The sequence below is a fragment of the Gobius niger genome, assembly GCF_951799975.1.
Source record: "Gobius niger genome assembly, chromosome: 13".
In the NCBI taxonomy this organism is placed as follows: domain Eukaryota; kingdom Metazoa; phylum Chordata; class Actinopteri; order Gobiiformes; family Gobiidae; genus Gobius; species Gobius niger.
The window spans coordinates 7,312,084-7,330,533 of NC_136864.1; the positions used below are offsets into that span (position 1 = coordinate 7,312,084).

Sequence of the window (18,450 nt, forward strand, 5' to 3'; positions counted from 1 at the left end):
CCAAAAAGTGACAAAAATTCAACAAAAATGTGACAAAAAATCAACCAAAAAGTGACAAAAATTCAACAAAAATATGACAAAAATTAAACAAAAATGTGACAAAAACTCAACCAAAAATGTGACAAAAACTCAACAAAAATGTGACAAAAAAACATAAAAATGGTTACACAACACAGCAACAGCGCAAGGAAAAAGATCAGTTTTTGTGGTCTTAGCTTTCAAATGAGGTGTTACACAGACCTATATAATGGCCAAAGAGGACAGAATGCATTTGGTTCAGGCGGGTGGTAAGAGGTTAAACTTGTTCACTTTTATTATCTGGCTCTGAAGGAGGGGGGAGGTCGATGGGGCATTTATTAGCATTTATTTCAGTCAGTTTTGTGTTGAGTAATTGTTGTTGTTTGTATTTTGTTTGTTTTTATCGCCTGTAAACGTTTGCTCGCTCCTGTTTCTGTCTATTCTGTGTTCTGTCGACCTCAAGAGGCTTTCCACTAATAAACAATAGATGAAGTGTTCCCTAAAGCAGGACTTTGTGAGGTCGCAACCAAATATGAATCTAGAACCAATTGTGGACTATGAAAGATCTGATCAGAAACAGGCCGGGACTAAACCAGGTCTAGCCCCGAGCCTTTACACGTACAAATGAGACTTCTGAAAACGTTTGTACTTCTGCGAATAACAAGAATGTTCTGTGTGTTCCTGTTGTGTTTTGCAGATGGTTACGCACTATATCGGTCATTTTATTCCTGAACAAGCAGGACATGTTGGCCGAGAAAGTATTAGCTGGAAAATCCAAAATCGAAGACTACTTCCCAGAATATGCTCGCTACACCATACCAAATGAAGGTGCGTGTTTGAGCAGCTGTTCCTCACTGTAAATGATGGTGTTTTTTTGGGAGTTAATCGTGCCTTGTGTCGTTGCCATAGCCACCCCTGAACCCGGCGAGGATCCCAGAGTCACGAGAGCTAAGTTTTTCATCCGGGACGAGTTTTTGGTGAGTCTGTTTGAAATCAACACAACACAAAGTTAAATGACAGACGAGCTAAGATCACTTTATTTCATCTCAATGTAGTAAAATACATCGGAAATTCCAGACTAAGGCCTGGCTGTCACGATAATTTAATTTGAAGCTCGATATATTGAGCCATGAAGATTTCTTTGTTTTTTTTATTCATACAATTATATTTGAAGAGTTTAGTGGTGCTACGCTAGTGCAAGGCTAGTGCATGTCTATGGTAACTAGTAGCCTGCATTAAAAACCTCTTCAAAATCATGGGCTCGTCCTCCAAACGTTGCCATATCTGATTTGTAGAAAGCTCCTTTGTGAATTCCACGTGTAGTAATGCTGGTGTACAATCAAAACAGACGGCTTGTCGAGTTGCACTACTTCTCGTTGCTGCGCATGTGCAGAACTATCGAGTCATTTTACATTCAGCCATCGAGTTCCGCTTTTTAAGCAATTAACATGATTTCATAAATTTTACTGTCGAATTAAGCAGTCTATTCTACATGTAACTAGTAAATGACGTAGCTGCTAAAACAATTTGCCTTTAAATATCTGTCTGTTGAAAATATAGGCTTTAAAAACAAAAAAAGTACAAGTTTTGTCAATAATCAGAAAGCATGACCGTTTAAATGTAATAGAAGTTGCTCAGGAAAGACTCGACTGCTCTTTAGTTATGTAATATTATGCAAGACAAAGTTTACCAGCTGTTAATAACTCGTTTTTAATGAGAGACAAAGACATGTGCACATGCGCGTTGATACTGTCAGTGCAGCTTGACAAAGAAGTGCATCTCGACGTTAGACCGGCCGCAGGTAAACAAACTACTGTAGATCCGGTCACCTCGCAGATCACTCCGCCGCTGCGTAGCTACAACCAGGAAGCTGCTGCTGCTGCTCAAATATAAGTTCTTTTAAATGCAAAATGGTTATATTTGAAAAAATATTCAGTCAACACAGACATTTATATGGGTAGTCTGGTGTTATAAGTGATTTGCCTCAGGTGCACTGTGCTTGGGTCAGACTGTTTTTAATGCAGGCTACTAGTTACCATAGACATGCACTAGCCTAGCACTAGCCTAGCACCACTAAAGTCTTTAAATATAAGTACTGCATGAAGAATAATAAATATATAAATCTTCAGAAATCAGCAACACTCTGGATAACTTGGAAATGAGGCCCTATGTCAAAAATCCTGAAATATCCCTTTAAGAAATGAGATAAGCTAAAAAATGGCATTAGAAAGTACTAAATTAGACTTGCCGCCACCTGTATAAGCCCCGCCTTCCCACATGTTCCCTCTCTTCTGACGCGTGGGTGCTTCTTCTCGCCCCGTCCCGCTCCCCCCCTCCCCCCCTGCAGCGGATCAGCACAGCGAGCGGGGACGGCCGGCACTACTGCTACCCGCACTTCACCTGCGCCGTGGACACAGAGAACATCCGGCGCGTGTTCAACGACTGCAGAGACATCATCCAGAGAATGCACCTCCGCCAGTACGAACTGTTGTGATCCCCCCTCTCGCCCCTCTCCCGCCCCTCTGTCCCGGGACTATGAAGTACTACTGAAGTGTGTCAAAAAACCCTCTTCTAACTTAGCTTTTTTCTACTTTTTTCTCAAAGACGCTGGTCCGAAAAACCCGGTGTTGTTGTTTTTTTTTTTTTTTTTTGAAGGAAAAGTTTGGGGGGGAACAAAGTTTGACGTGTGTGCCGCTGGTTATTTCTCTTCTTTCTTTTTAGAACAATCCTATTTTTATTTTTTGTTGCTTTAAAACGCCTTATTTCATTGTCATTCCACTAAACGAGCCTTGTTCAGCCGCACTTTGTTTTAGCGCCGCGTCTTCATGTAACAGTTCAAAAGGTAACAGGACTTTTCTCTTCGATGTCCCGCATTTTGTAACATATTGTGTTATAACGATTGTACACACTTTAAAACAGAAATATATATAAGACTTGATTCTTTATTTGTTAAAGATGTTTGCACATTTATTAACCAGAGATTATCATAAGCTCCGAAACAGAATTTCCTGAATCTGTTTGCAGAGTAGCCAAAATATTTACTTTAAAATACGTTCACTTAAGTAGAAGTACAAAGTAGTGGTAAGTATGAGTAAAAAAGTACTACTAAGAAAATGTTACTTGAGTACTCTGAGCCACAGTCTTTATGTTTCAGTAGTGACACAACTTTAAATTGTGTGAAAATTTTAATATTTTCAAAAGAAATACCATAAAGTATATTTAAAATAAATATATATGAAGAATGTAAGTAACAAAACATAAAATAGATCTTTATTATGCTTTTCCCATGAAGATTTACTCAGTGTCATGAGTTACAGATACTTTATTTTAATATTACTCAAAACTTTATGAAATAATATTCATAAAGTTACTTGGAAAAGTACTAGAGTACTACCCGCCTCTGTTAATAACATGTAAATACTTCATTCTTTGTTTAGCATTTATACACATTTATGAACCGTTCTTTATCATGAGCTCCTAAAGTGGATTTCCTGAAGAGTATCCAGAGTATCCCAAATATTTACTCAAATAAGAGTAAAAAAAAGTATTACTAAGGCAATGTTACTTGAGTGCTGTGAGTAACTGTCTTATTTATGTTTCAGTCGTGACATAAATTATGAGAGACAAAATTTTTATGTGAACATTTTAATATTTTCAAAGAATGTATCAATTATATGATATATGATATATTTAAATATATATATATAAATATATATGAAGAATTAAGTAACAACACAAAATACATATTTTTTACGCGTGAAATACAGATTTTTCCTTAAAAATGTACTCACAGTGTCATGAGTTACTACTTTTATTTGCTCAAGTGAGAAACAGATACTACAGATACATTTTATATTACTAAAGTAGAAGTACAAAGTACTGTATGAAAAAAACTACTTGCAAAATGTACTTGAGTACATTAGTAATATATCGGTAAAGACTTCTTTATTGTTACACATTTATTTGTCATTGTTTATCATGAGCTCCATGACCTGATCGATCACAACAAAGGCTCAAAAAAGTATTGTCACTTTCTTTAAAAAATCCAGGTTCAACCTCCCAGACCCAACATTTATATTTATATTTGTTTATACAAGTCTCACATTCAGAATGTTGTTGTTGTTTTGACTAGTTTAGCTTTAGCTGGGCGAACGTTTAACCCGCGTTTCATCACCTGCTCCGGGACGTTTCTGACTCGTTTCAATACATTCTGTCTTATTTCAGATGGATTTATTTGCCAGCGGGTGAGAAAGTTACTCTCGTCCCATTGGCACCTTTATTTTTCTTATTTCAAGCTAGAAAACCTTAGACTCGCTCAGAAATGTCACGAAACAAGTGGAGTAAAGTGGGCCAGATCAGGAACGAAGGCAAAACAAATAACAAAAACATGATCGATTTAACCTAACACTGTACCTAACACTTTATATTTAGGTCTGGTGGTATATTTACACATTTACAAAAGCTTTAAAGTGATTACAAGTTGAGGAAAATATCACAAAATGCTGTTTTCCTTCACAATGAAGCAAAAGTTTTGTTACGTTTTGAACTGATGTTGCGTAACGCGGTGTTACGACGAAAAGCGTCGCCTCAAGCCTCGCGCTACCTCCTTAATTTTGCCCCGACGTGTCTTCTTTCTTTTTTTTTACGCTTTTCCATCGACTTTTCTTTTTCTTTCTTTCTTGTTTTTTTTTTTTTTTTTTAAATTCGTCCCCAACTTCCGGACCTATATATCCCCGTTGGGTGTGAAACTTGAAACCAAACCGGACCTCATTGTTCGAGGCTTAGGTGTCGCTAACGTGTGAAACAAAACCCTCCATAACACCCCCCCCCCCCCCCTTCCTCCCGACATATACGCTTTTTTTTTTTTGACGGAGAAAGAAGATGAGTATGAAGTTTTTTTTTTGTTTTTTTTTAAATGCACTTTGCTTCAGGTTAATAATCTTTTGTTTTTTCTCTCTCTTTTGTTGGGAAGTCTCGAGGAAAGCATATACACACACGCAATGTAGCATCACCGTATTTATTATTAACACCCCCCACATCTCCGTCGTTTTCTCTCACTTTTTCGAAGGATTTTTTCTTTTTCTTTTGTCAAAACGCGGGACTGAGTTTGCACCTTAGCCCCCCCTCTCCCCGCCTCCTACATACAAACCTGTCTACGAACTCGGGACCGCCCCACTCTTCTTTCTTTTTCTTCCTTTTTTTTTGTTTTTTTTTCTTCCTCCCCCCAAAGCTTTCAGACAAAAAAAAAAAACACCGCGCGAGACGAACCACGGGATCGGGCGGAGGAGAGAGGAGGACGGAAGAGAAAATGTATCGCTATTAATTTCCCTCTTATTTTAAAAAAAAACTTGTACACTGTGCAAGGTTTGGATTATCCTGTACAGACTGTAAAATGTAATATTATTTTGTACAACTTAATTGAAAGAAAAACGAATCTACTTGTAGATCTTTGTGCCTTGGATATGGCTGTACCTGTAAATGAGCTGATGATGTAAGTATGTTTTTTGACTGCGCTGTACAGCTTGATGTCAAATCTTATCGGCAGCCTGACCACGACTGCGGGTAGGGCACTTTCTCTGTAGAGTTTAGATTTTTTCTGGTTTATTAAAAAACTGAAACAAAACAAATGAGGAAAAAAAAAAAAAAAAAGGAAAAAAAAAAAAATACGAAATGGAAAAAAAAAAAAAAAAAAAAAAAAGCAACTACGGAAATGCTGTTTGGTTCAAAAAAAAAAGAAAAAAAAAAAGGAAACAATTAAAATAAAAAGTAGGGGGTAAAAAGTCCTTAAAAACCTGTATACATTATGCAAATTAACCACTTACCTGCAGTGACGACAGCGCCATGCCTTTGTTTTCTCTCTCTTCTGTTCGTAATTTTATTTTATTACTATTATATTATTATTATTATTATTATTATTATTATTAATTAATTGAATTTCACAGCTTTAAACAGACATTGGAAATCCATTGAAGAAGTGTCCAAAATCGCGACCGACCTGGTGTTATTTTTTAATAGGACTTTTTAAGTTTTCCGGGAGAGAGAGAGAGAGTGTGTGTGAGCTGTACATAAACGAGTCTGACAGTGCGACTGAATGTGGGAGCGCCAGAGAGTTTCCTCCGAAAAGGCCTCGTATCGCGCTTCACGCCGTTTTCAAGAGCTTTCGAGCGGCTTTTGCGATCGGGATGGAAGGATTTAAATGTGTCCGAAGTTTGAAGTTTTGTTGGTAATTGGTAATTGACAGCGACATCCACGCACTGCAAATAAACTCTGCCTTTGATTTGAGGAGGATAGTGAAATGATCCGGGAAGTATTTCACTGGCCCTAGACCTGGTTTTATATTTTATTTTGTTGACAACAATCAAAGAGAGCACAAATCCTTTAAAGAGGGGGTATTATGCTTTTTTCAATCACATAGCACCAGTCTATATCACACTACAATGATGACGAAACCTTCTGTTGGTCTGTAAATGCAGTAAATTAGAATAACTGCCTTGTATAAAATTGCTCTCTCAAAATGGCTGTAGTGAATGTCTTGAAATAGGCCTCTGTCTCTTTAAGAACCTCTGACCCTTTCCGACACGCCCCCTCCACACGCTGTCTGTGGCATCAGTGGGGAGGGGGCTCTGCTGAGGAGCAGTGGTTGGTTACTCGGCTGGTGACGAAAGCTCGGAGGCGTCTCCAGGAGGTGGGGGCGTTCCTAGGAGGACTCAGGCAAACCTATCCCTAAAATGGCCGCCATCAGAGTCTTTACAGATTACTCAAAAATACGTGAATGTGCCAAGGCAACACTTCAGGCATGTTTTTAATGAGGGAATGACATAATAACATGATGTAAAGCTTGAAAAAGTCGATTTTGCATAATACCCCCCCTTTAACTGTCCATCAATGACTTTCCTAATGCATTTCTAACCCACCATTTCTTCACAGGGATGACTTTTTCAGTGCGTTTCACAACTTTCAGGGTCACTTTGTGGGTTCATTGGGCCTCATCCATCCATTTTCTTCTGCTTTATCCGGGGCCGGGTCGCGGGGGCAGCAGTCTCAGCAGAGATGCCCAGACTTCCTGATCCACACACACCTCCTCCAGCTGTTCTAGGGGGACCCCGAGGCGACACCAGGCCAGCTCGGAGACATAGTCCCACCAGCGTGTCCTGGGCCTTTCCACGAGGCCTTGTCCCACCAGGCCTTCTTCACGGGCCTCATTCATGAACTTCTTAAAATCCGTGCTTACGAAGGCAGTGTCAGGAAACTGCGCCAGATTCACGACACGTTCTTAAGTCGGGAAAATGCCCGCGACACTAGAGGCCGCCATTGCTGTAGTACCTCCATAACGCCGCTAGTCCCCCATTGAAATGCATTGGACTTTAGACACGTTAAAAACAACTTTAACGCCTGGTTTCTAATCTTTAAACACTTTCTAAAGGTAGATATTCCTCCTGAGATAACGCCGGGTTAGTCACAATTAAAGAAACCAGGCAGGTTTTCGTGAAATCTCGTACTTAATGAGGGTCGGACTGTTAGCATTGGAGCAGCGCGAGCTACACGTCACGCAAGGGCCGAGTCTACAGTGAAGATCCCTTATGCCCTTTTTAGGAACATGCTTCATCAGAGCTGGGGAGGGGGAGTCTGTAAATCCACCATGATTTCCCCCTCAAGCGTGATCATTGTGGTTAACGGGGAGTAGTGAGCAGAAGCTGTCCATTATATATACAGTCTATGGGGCTTTTTAATTTTAGTCGAGATTTAGTCAAAAAAAACTTTTCAATTTTAGTCTAGTTTTAGTCGACTAAATTTAAGACTAATTTAGTCGACTTATATTTATAATATTCATTATAATCATATTTAATCAAGGTCCTCGACTTAATGGAGCTTCTCTACATGAATAAAGCTCAGAGCTGATCCTTTGGCAGAGAATTTAAATGATCTGAGGCTCTTTCAGACGGTCAGTAGAAGTTTGGATGATTTTAGTCTCTCCTTTTCATTTTTAGTTAGTCTTATTTTAGTCGACTAAAATATCTGGACATTTTAGTCACAGTTTTAGTCTCATGAAAAACTTTTGATTTAGTTTTAGACTAAAATTAAGACTAAATATTTTAGTCGACGAAATTAACACTGCAGAGAAGGCGTTCTTCTTTATCAAACAACATTTAGCGCATATACAGTAATACTACATTATTTTTGAACAGCGGCATTCAGATGTTTGAGCAGAAATACATGAACAAAAGTCGGCTACAAGAGCGTGTTGTGAACGTTGGTGAATGAGGCCCAGCGATGCTAACACAAACTAGCCTGTGAATAAAAGAGCAGTGACACAAATCATTTAATCTCGACAAAAATGTTCTCAAATGTGAGAGAATATTGGTCAATGGTGTCAACTTTTATAATGCTTTTCTACCTTTGTCAGGCCCAAAGCTTTACAGCAAGGAACAAGTCACACATTCACTCTCTCACTCATACACCAGTGTACAAGGTGGGTGACGTGTCTTGCCCAAGGACACAACGACAGCGGGAACCTTCAGGAGCTGGGATTCGAACCCCTGACCCTCCGATCATGAGACGACCCGCTCCACCAACTGTGCCACCGTCTTGTATTAGAATGTCAGAATTGTGTTTGGGAAGTTGTTTTTGGACTTTGGACTCTCCAGATTCATCACAGTGAAGCTTTGAACCATCGACTGGACCGAGTTGATCGAGTTGAGTTTCACATTCGTTGCTCTGGGAGATAGAAACGAATCGCCCTCAACTCGATCAACTCGGTCCAGTCGATGGTTTAAAGCTTTATCGACTTTTGAGGGTGAAGGAACTTATTTTGGACGATCCAGCAAAGGTTTGAGATGAAATAATGACTCTCAATCCGTGAAGAAGAAATTTAACCTGCTTGAATTAAGGGCTTAACTCTAAAGTTTGAGAAGATTTAGTTGAGTTTAAGATCAGATAAAACCTCTTTTCACCAATGAACAAGCACATTTTTCTTAATTCAGATTATTTTGGATCATTTCAAGTTTACATGAAGTGTATTTGTCTGATTTAAGTGGGATTTCTGCTTGTTTCGTTGGCATTAGCGCTTTTTTTTAAATTATCTTAGATTAATTCAAACCAAATTCAACACAAAATACCTTCATTCAAGCAATTTTAAGTAATCTATCTCACTTAAAGCAGAACTAAGTAACTCTTGCTCCTAGAGGCCATAAGCGCCACTGCATTTTTACTCATTAATTGTCCGTGAGAGTAAATACTACACTGACAGAAAAGACAAAGGGAGAGAGGGATATTGTACATCCAATTACACAATGGATATAACTTTTTTCACTCAAACTTGGCTGTAAATACTGTTTTAAGTGGCGCTAGCCCGCAGTTAGCTTTGCCCGTTAGCCTGTTAGCTTCTTCTTCGTGATTCTATTAGTGTGTATTGCACCTCCGGGTCGTTGGCAGGAAAGCTGCAAGTGTGGTTTTCTAGCCAGAGACACCAGGGGGAGATGAAAGATCCTCAAATCATCCCATAAACCCTAGAGGGACTACGAGAAGGATTTATTAAGGTAAACACGTTACTTAGTATTGCTTTAAGATGGTAAGTTTTCCAGTGTAAGTAAAGAATCAGGCACAGGGTTTTAATGTTTCTTCTTCTAACTGTTTTAACTTATGCCAAAGATAATAAATTAAACTGAACTTAAGTTGTTTAGATCCAGGGTTCCCAAACTTTTCAGGCCGTAACCCTCAAAAGTACTACCAAAAAAAGCCCTCATTTCAATCTGGTTTATTAATATGCATTTACATTGAGCCTCAACTCACTCACCTTTGCTGATTTCAATGAATCAACACTATGAATCCTCTTAGTTTTGGACTGGATCTTGCTTTTAAGACGTCAATTGCAGAGAAAATTGCAAACTCATTGTAAGTAAATCCACATTGCTTTAACAATATACTTATAAAGCGTTGGATGCAGTTGAGACGATCCCAAGTCTTTTCAAAAGCTTAAAAAAAGAAACTTGTCACGAATCCAGTGGAGCTTCCTTTACCCCAACCTGTGTTTTTCACCCTCGGAACAACACTGGCACGTGCTCAAAAGCTCTTGAAACGCGGGTGCGCGAGCGCGACGCGGGGCCTTTGCTGTATCTACATGTACATTTATAGGTCTATTATAAATACACATGTTCTAACTATGTGTGCCTCTAGTTTCACACGCCTGGGCGCGTCAGATACGGAAGCATGTCCAGAGGATGGAGCTGAATAAATGCGAGTGTGCAATATTTATCCGTGACCCTCAGCCCCCCCCACACACACACACTTTCTCTGGTGCTTTTCGGGTCGGCGCCCCCTGGTGGCGGCCCGGCGACGGTGGAGCTGACGGAGAAGAAGAGGCCGCGATGGATAAACACATGTACTTACAGGGTTCACGCGGGGCAAATGTGTGAAGAAGGATTTCGCTTGATCTTTTTTCAACATAAAATCATTCAAAATATGAGAAAAGTCTGGTGGAAAGAAGCACAATCACCTCAAGCTCAGACACAGTTTCCTAATGTCTCAGATTTACTTGAAATAATCCACATTTTACTTCATTCCTCGGATTAATCTAATGTTTTCAAATATTTATAACTTACAAATGGGTGGATTAGTAAAATATTTTGTACCTTGGGATTAAAATGGACTTGCTTCTGCCTGTTTAACCTCTTAACCCCCGCCTTAACCGAGCGCATTTTCTCCTAAAGGCTTCTCGACTGGAGATGACAGACTGTAGGCCAGTGTAGCGCTAGTCTCGCCAACCAGACCCCGCTTCTTTACAGAAGAGGGTCTGGCAACGCTCCATTGCGCGCTTTCAAAGGAAGTGACGCAGCGATATGGAGCCTACCGACCAATCAGAGCAGCTCCCTGAACGGGCGTCACGTTGTTGCGCCTTTGTTTTGTAGTTTTTCAACACAACGACTTCACGTTATGCTCCGGTATGCTTGTATTCTTAAGTTTTTCTGACATTAAGGTCAGCACACACTACACGACTTTCCCAGTCGTAAACGATTTTATATAGAATGGGGGGTCCACACTACACGACTGGATTCAGTGCGATTTTCGAACGTCTGGGGTACACACTTAGCGACTGAGAATCGTAAGAGCGAACACACTACACGATTCTGACAAACAGCTGATGTTTTATAACACTGTCTGTCCTCTCTACGGCTTCGAAAACTGACCCCAAATCCGCAAAGATAGGTCTGTGTTTGTGAGCGTGGGATAACGTGTGTGGGTCCCGATTGGTCAACGGTGTCAACAATGTCACAACACCGCAGCGCTAGGCTAACGCTACTACGAAGCCTTCAACTTGGCTATAGTTCTGTCAAATGGAGATAAAAGTTGGCGAGAGGAAGAAGCGGGACGTATTTCAGTGGATTTAATAAGAAAAGGAGATGGGCGTCAATCTCAGGATGGAGGAGATAACGGAGGAGACGGAGGAGAAAGCGGGGAGGTGAAGCTAAACAGTTCGTCTCCAAACACAGTAAGTGCCGCTAAACTCTGTTCGTGGTTGAAATGTAGCTGACGTGAACTTTTGGTGATATAAAGTTGTGCTGTTTCGTGTGTGGGGCTGTGGCCATGAAATGAGTTGTTTGTGCCGCTGGTTTAACAGAGAAGTGAAAAAAGGAGGCGCGGCGGTGTTTTTGTCTTTATATCACTCTGTCATTCACATTCGGGGTAAAATCACCCACGTTTCTCCCGTGCGTCCATAATCGGGCTTAAAAATCAAACATATTTGATTTCCTACGACTGAAGTCTAGTCACGTCTTTCTACCGCCCACACTACACGATTTGAACAGTCGCCCAAACTACACGACCCGACTCTGTGTGACTGCCTTCGACTAGACGCGACTCGAGAAGAGCGAAATCGGGCATAAAAGTCGTGTAGTGTGTGCTGACCATGGATCTATCAGGTGCTGACAGAAGTCATTTACTGAACTCTGTGTGGCAGGGAGCGCCATTATTAATGTCCGAATGACTACAAATTTCTTGTGACTGTTTCTGTCGTCACATCCGCTATGTTCTCATTGGCTGCTATGCGCTTCGGTCGTCCCACATTAGTCCCGCCTCAAGCAGTAGCTTTTCTACGACAGGGTCGCCAGACTAGTCTCCAGTTTATTAATTAATAAACATCGGAGATTAGTCTGGATGCCAGGCTAGTGTAGCGCCTCATTTGAAAGCTAAGACCTACAAAACTGATCTAAACTTTTTTTGTCCCATTGTCACGTTTTCGTTTACAGCCTGTAGCCTCATCTGAAAGCTAAGACCTTGTAGTGCAGAGCCGTGGGAAGATATTTTAGTTAGGTGCGCTGAGGGACTTTTTCTGTGCATAAATCCTATTTATTAACCTCTTAACTCCGCCTGAACCGAGAGCATTTTCTCCAGTTCAGCTTTACCCAAATCCTGTGGGCCAGTGTAACACCTCATTTGAAAGACCTACAAAACTAAATGGATCTTTTTTTCTCACATCAGATTTTTTTTTTCATCTTTTTTTTTGTTGGGCAGTCATCTCATTTTAGTCAAATTTTCGTGACTTTTTTTTGTCACTTTTTCGTCAAATTATTCGCATTTTTTTGTGAAATTCTTATCACTTTTTCGTCCATTATTTCGTCAAATTTTTCTCACTTTTTTGGTCAAATTTCTGTCCATTTTTGTCATTTTTTGTACATTTTTCGTCACTTTTTCGTCAATGTTTTCTCACTTTTTTCACATTTCCATCCTTGTTTTCGTCTCAGTTTTGTTGCTATTTTCACAACTTTTTTCCCAGAAGCTTTTGGATTGAGGTAAAGCTGGAGAAAATGTGCTCGGTTCAGGTGGGAGTTAAGGGGTTAATATTGCCTGCAGTTCACAAACCTTCCACCAGGGGGTGCTGCAGCGCCCTCAGCACCCTGGGTTCCCACGGCCTTGTTGTAGTGTCTTCATTTCATGTATTATTTTGCTCTTCACTAAACACGTGATATGGAGCACAAGCTTAAACAAACAAAGTAATACACAAAACAATATACTTTGGTACTTAGGTCCCCAAACATGAGATGTAAATGAGAGAATGCTGCGTGAGTCAATAATGCACACACGACTGTACTGCTGATCCACTTTTGCACCTGAGCAAACGCTTGATAAGTGACCCCCCCAAGAGCAGGGGCGGACTGGCCATATGTCCATTCTGGAAGAGCACAGAAGGGCCACTGGCTCTAGGGCCACCGGTCTGGCCCCTCACTTTACCTTACCCTTAACCCCGGGCGTAACCGTGCTTTACCCAAATCTAAAAGCTAAAAGAAAAGCATCCAAAAATGTGCTGGAAAAGCAACAAAAAAGTGACAAAAAAAGTGACAAAAACACAACAAAATGTAACGAAAACGTGATGACAAAGCAATGAAAAAAGCAGTGAAAAAAACAACAAAAACATGACAAACCCCCCCCCCCACCGAAAAACAAGAGACGAAAAAGTGACAAAAAAGTGACGAAAACAGGCCAAAAAGCCACAAAAAAAGTAATAAAAAAGCAGCAAAAAGCAACAACAACAAACAAAAATGGAGCGACAACGTGACAAAGAGTTACCATCACTTTTCTAGATTTTAGCTTTCAAATGAGGCGTTACAGTGTTGCTCTCTAGTCAAGAAGCCTTTAGATTTGGGTAAAGCCGAACTGGAGAAAATTCTCTCGGTTAAGGCGGGTGGTAAGAGGTGAACTTATGTATTTGTGGAAGTGTCACATTTACGCTAATTTGGGCCAGGCTGACCAGAGTCCAGGGCTGCTTTTCAGTCCCAGTCCGCCCCTGCCCAAGAGTACATTTGCTCTTTATGCTTTCAGACTGAAACAGGAGCCCCGTTTTAAAGCAGTCCTAAGTAACTCTTGCCCCTAGAGGCCATAAGCGTCACTGCAGGTGTTATGGCAAGTTGCGATTTTTTAACTTATTAATTGTCCGTGAGAGTAAATACTACGCTGACAGAAAAGACAAAGAGAAAGGGGAATATTGTACATTCAATAACACAATGGAAGTATTTTTTTTCACTCAAACTTGGCTGTAAATACTGTTTAAGTGGCGCTAGCCCGCAGTTAGCTTTGCCCGTTAGCTTCTACATTAGTGTGTATTGGTGACTCCGACCCGGTGGCAGCAAAGCTTTCTGGCCAGAGACACCAGGGGGAGATGAGAGACCCCCCAATCATCCCATCAACCCTTGTATCACCCCCAGAGGGACCACGGAAAGGTTTTATTAAGGTAAGCAAGTTACTTAGTGCTGCTTTAAACATAGATAGATAATTACAATAATACTTGGGCAGATATTTCTCTCTTAAAACAATATTTCATTCTTTGTACTCTCTAATATGACATGCAATTAATCTCCAACACAATTATTGACACATACATTTTCTTTGTACCTGCCAATGACCTTAGGAATCCTTGAGTTATTTGTTCACAAGTTGCAGATTTCTTGCCGGTATTTAGGATTTTCACAAAGCAAATATTTCTCAAAATGATAGTCTTGCTTGATTTCAGCATAAAAGTCACAGGATGTCATTCATATCTTTGATCTCACTTTTGAACGTGTTGGTCCTTCAGTGTTCAGTCAGTTTGAGCTGAACGACTGTGTGGCCCAAACATAGGACAAAGATGTGTTAAGGCGAGAGGTAGGAAGTTTAAAGCCCTGATATATTATTCAAAGTGGGCGAAACTCAAACATGTCCAATAGGTTCCCCTCTGGCAACAGGACTCCCCTAAAAACAAAAATATTTCTGATCTGTGGAAATCTAAAAAGGTCCAGCAAAAACGAGGATGAAAATGTATTAAAAGAGCGATGAAAACGTGTCAAAAAAAATTACGAAAAAGTGACAAAAATGTGACGAAACAGTGACAAATAAGTGACAACAATGTGCCAAAAAACGGACAAAAATGTGACAAAAAAGTGATGAAAATGTGAAGAAAACTGACAAAAACATGACAAAAATTTGAAGAAAAAGTGATGAAAAAAACGGACAAAAATGTAACGAAAAAGTGATACAAATGTGACAAAAAAATAATGAAAATGTGAAGAAAAAGTGACGAAAATATGACAAAAATTTGAAGAAAAAGTGATGAAAAAAAAATGTGACGAGAAAGTAAAAAAGAAATTGATGCAAAAGTGACAAAAAATATGTGATGAAAACGCAATAAAAAAAAAAGCCACAAAAGAGCAACAAAATCATGACGAAAAGACAATGAAAAAGTGACAAAAATGTGATCAGAAAACATGATGAAAATGCAACAAAAAGCCACTAAAATGTGCCAAAAAGTAAAAAGAAAAAAAGCGACAACAACGTGAGGAAAGTCACCCATTGAGTTTTGTAGATTTGGGTAAAGCTGAACTGTGGTCTGGGGGAAATGAACTCGGTTCAGGTGTGGATTAAGAGGTTGATCAACATCTTGAAGAACAAGGCTTTGCTTGACTGAAAAACAAAGTTAATATTACACATAGACACATTGAAATGCAGGTTTTTATGGCATTTTCTAAACTGCTTCTTCCTGTTTCTGGAAGCACATTTTCACAACAAATCTTTAAGGGAGAAAATGCGATTCGTGAGGTGGAACTTTTTACTTCAATCAACACAAACACACACAGGTTCAAGATTCATGTTATTTATTTACATTTTATCTGAAACACCTGAACGATTTGGCAAAGAACGAAAAGTTAGACATTTGGCTCCAGCCTGACCAGCCAAACCCTTTCATTCAACAATGACAGCTTTAATTAAAGTCACAATGCTAATCTATTGTTACTGTTTTGATACAAGCATTTCGCTTTTTGGCTTTAAAATCAGACCAGCTGAGATTCCCTTAAACCGCCTCATAAATACATCGACTCACCTTCTACGAAAGTGACCCTCATCGTGAACTAAAACCATCCTCTGTCTGGATTAGGCGTCGGGAGTGGCTGGACAGGCTCATTTGGCACAGACAGTGTTAAAAATCTCTTCAAGATATGCTTCATGGAAATAAAAAACGATGCAAAAGTCACGTTGCGGTTCGACGGGGAGGAGAAACCAGGATGTGGTGAGTACGAGGTGATACAGGAAACACAACAGCCCGACTTCACCGACGACCGCCCAGAGAGTAAAGGAGGAGGCTGTGAATGTTTTTACAACTCACTGAACCAGATTAGACAGCAGACATCCCCTCTATATCAACAAAATAAACCAATAATTCACCCTAAGCCTCCATTTTGAAGATTTTGTTGCAAAAAATGTAGGAAATCTTGTGTGCTGGCGTTACTGCGATATACCGCCCCCTAGTGGCTCAGGGCAACTCTATAAGAAACTATTGTAGAATCCTATGGGGAACTCCCTCCTGTGTGAACTCTGAGGGACTTTTTAACCACACTCTCTTTTATTCTCTGGATTATTAAACGTTTGAGCTTTTGGGTTTAATTAACCTGTTAACCCACGCCTTAACCAAGTGCATTTTCTTTACCCAAATCTAAAAGGTTACAGCGTATAGGCCAGTGTAATGTCTCATTTGGAAACTAAAACCGACAAAACTCATTTCTTTTTTGCTTGTTTTTGTCATGTTGTTTTGTCACTTTTTTGACATTTCTTTTCATTGCTTTTTAGTCACTTTGTTGCCACTTTTCTGTGGCTCTTTTGTGTCACATTTTTGTTATTTTGTGTCACATTTTTGTCATTTTTTCGTCACTTTTTCATCACATTTTCGTAACTTTTTTGTACATTTTTTGTCCGTTTTTCATCAATTTTTTGTCACAAATTCATCACATTTTTGTCCTTTTTTCGTCACATTTTTGTCCTTTTTTCGTCACATTTTTGTCACTTTTTTGGTCACATTTTTGTCCTTTTTCCGTCACATTTTTGTTCTTTTTTGGTCACATTTTTGTCCTTTTTTCATCACATTTTTGTCCTTTTTTGGTCACATTTTTGTCCTTTTTCCGTCACATTTTTGTCCTTTTTTGGTCACATTTTTGTCCTTTTTTCGTCACATTTTTGTCCTTTTTTCATCACATTTTTGTCATTTTTTGGTCACATTTTTGTCCTTTTTTCATCACATTTTTGTCATTTTTTCGTCACATTTTCGTCACTTTTTTGTCCCTTTTTTTCACAAATTCGTCACATTTTTTCACTTTTTTGTCACATATTTGTCACATTTTCATTGTTTTTTTTGTCACTTTACTGTTTTTCTTAGCTGCTTTTTTGCATTTTCATCCTCATTTTTGTCGCTATTACGTCGCTTGCTGTTTCAACAATCAATCAATCAATCAAATTTTATTTGTATAGCGCCCAACAACAGCCAGAAGGTGCCCAGGGCGCTTTCAAGGATAACAACAAGCTTTTAGATTTGGGTTAAGCTAAACTGGTTCAGGTGGGGGTTGGAGGTAAACAGTCCCTGGAGTTGCCCGACCTCCTGCCTTTTTGCCCATGATAAACCGCCACAGGTTTTCACCCTCAGTTTTAACAAAGACAAACTCTATCTGCACCCAAACACCACACATTTGTATAAACTGTCCCTATTCACCCACAGAATCTCGCTTTAAAGGTACTATACCTGATTTTTTACTTAGATCTGGGGTTCCCAAACTTTTCAGGCAACAACTCCCAAAATCACTCACACCCTTTTGTAAAATATAATTAGCCTTTATAATAATTTAAGGTCCAAAGCTTTTAAAATCTGGGTTAATGATGTTAGGTTTGACACTGCATTTTGATATAGCGGCTTCCTCTTTCATTGATACAAAAAAATCAGGTATAAGGCCTTTAAATAGCCATGTATACTCTTTTAAAAATGCCCCTTCATTCTCTGAGCGGTCCAAACACTCTCTGTATATACAGTACCTGCTGATTTGAAAGTTTATAATGTGCATTTCTTGTAAAAGTGATCTGTCGCTCTGATCAAACACGCTCCTCCCGCGCGGCTTCTCCCCCGGTGAATAAATCCACGTCATTGCACAGTGAGTTTGGAGGCGTCACAGACTCACAGTGTCTCGCCGCCGCCGCTGCTGCTGCTGCTGCTGCCGTCTGCTCCGGGTTAAAAAGCGCGTGGTGCGGTGCCTCGACGTGCTGCGGGACGGTAAGGTCACGGGTTTCGTTCCCCCTGTCGAGTTCTCCCAGCGTGGATTCTCTCCGTGTCGGAATGTCCCCCGCTGTCAAACCAAAAACATGCACAATAGGGTAATCCATCAGGAGCTCCCAGTGTATGAAAAGACACAAACTCTCCCCAGCCGAGCCAGTGGGCGCCCAGGAGCTCGCAAGTCTCACAAAGTGTTTTTGATTTTGGCTCAAGGGTAATTGTTAGCGCTTTTTAGTCCAGGGGGATTGTGGGTAATGTAGTCCGGGCGGAGGGGGTGGTGGTGGGGTGCATGGTATCACGGCTGGTGTAGTTTGAGGACACTGCGTTCCAGGCAACATGGGACCTTTAATAAAACTCTAGAGAGCACGTTGCCATGGTGA

The 18,450-nt window shown here is 40.1% G+C and overlaps 1 protein-coding gene across 2 annotated transcripts in view; it reads left to right on the forward strand.

Annotated features, from left to right (window-relative positions):
* The window catches only part of gnal2 (guanine nucleotide binding protein (G protein), alpha activating activity polypeptide, olfactory type 2), a 92,357-nt gene extending 89,461 nt beyond the window's left edge, over positions 1-2,896 (forward strand). Inside the window, exons 9-11 of one of the 2 annotated variants that reach the window (XM_079569807.1) lie at positions 716-846; positions 928-995; positions 2,366-2,600. In XM_079569807.1, coding sequence (XP_079425933.1) covers positions 716-846; positions 928-995; positions 2,366-2,512 — 346 coding nt within the window. In that variant the 3' untranslated portion in view covers positions 2,513-2,600. Of the gene's footprint in view, positions 1-715; positions 847-927; positions 996-2,365 lie in introns of both variants that reach the window. The other variant, XM_079569808.1, reaches the window with a different exon arrangement.
* Positions 2,897-18,450: the final 15,554 nt, after the last annotated feature.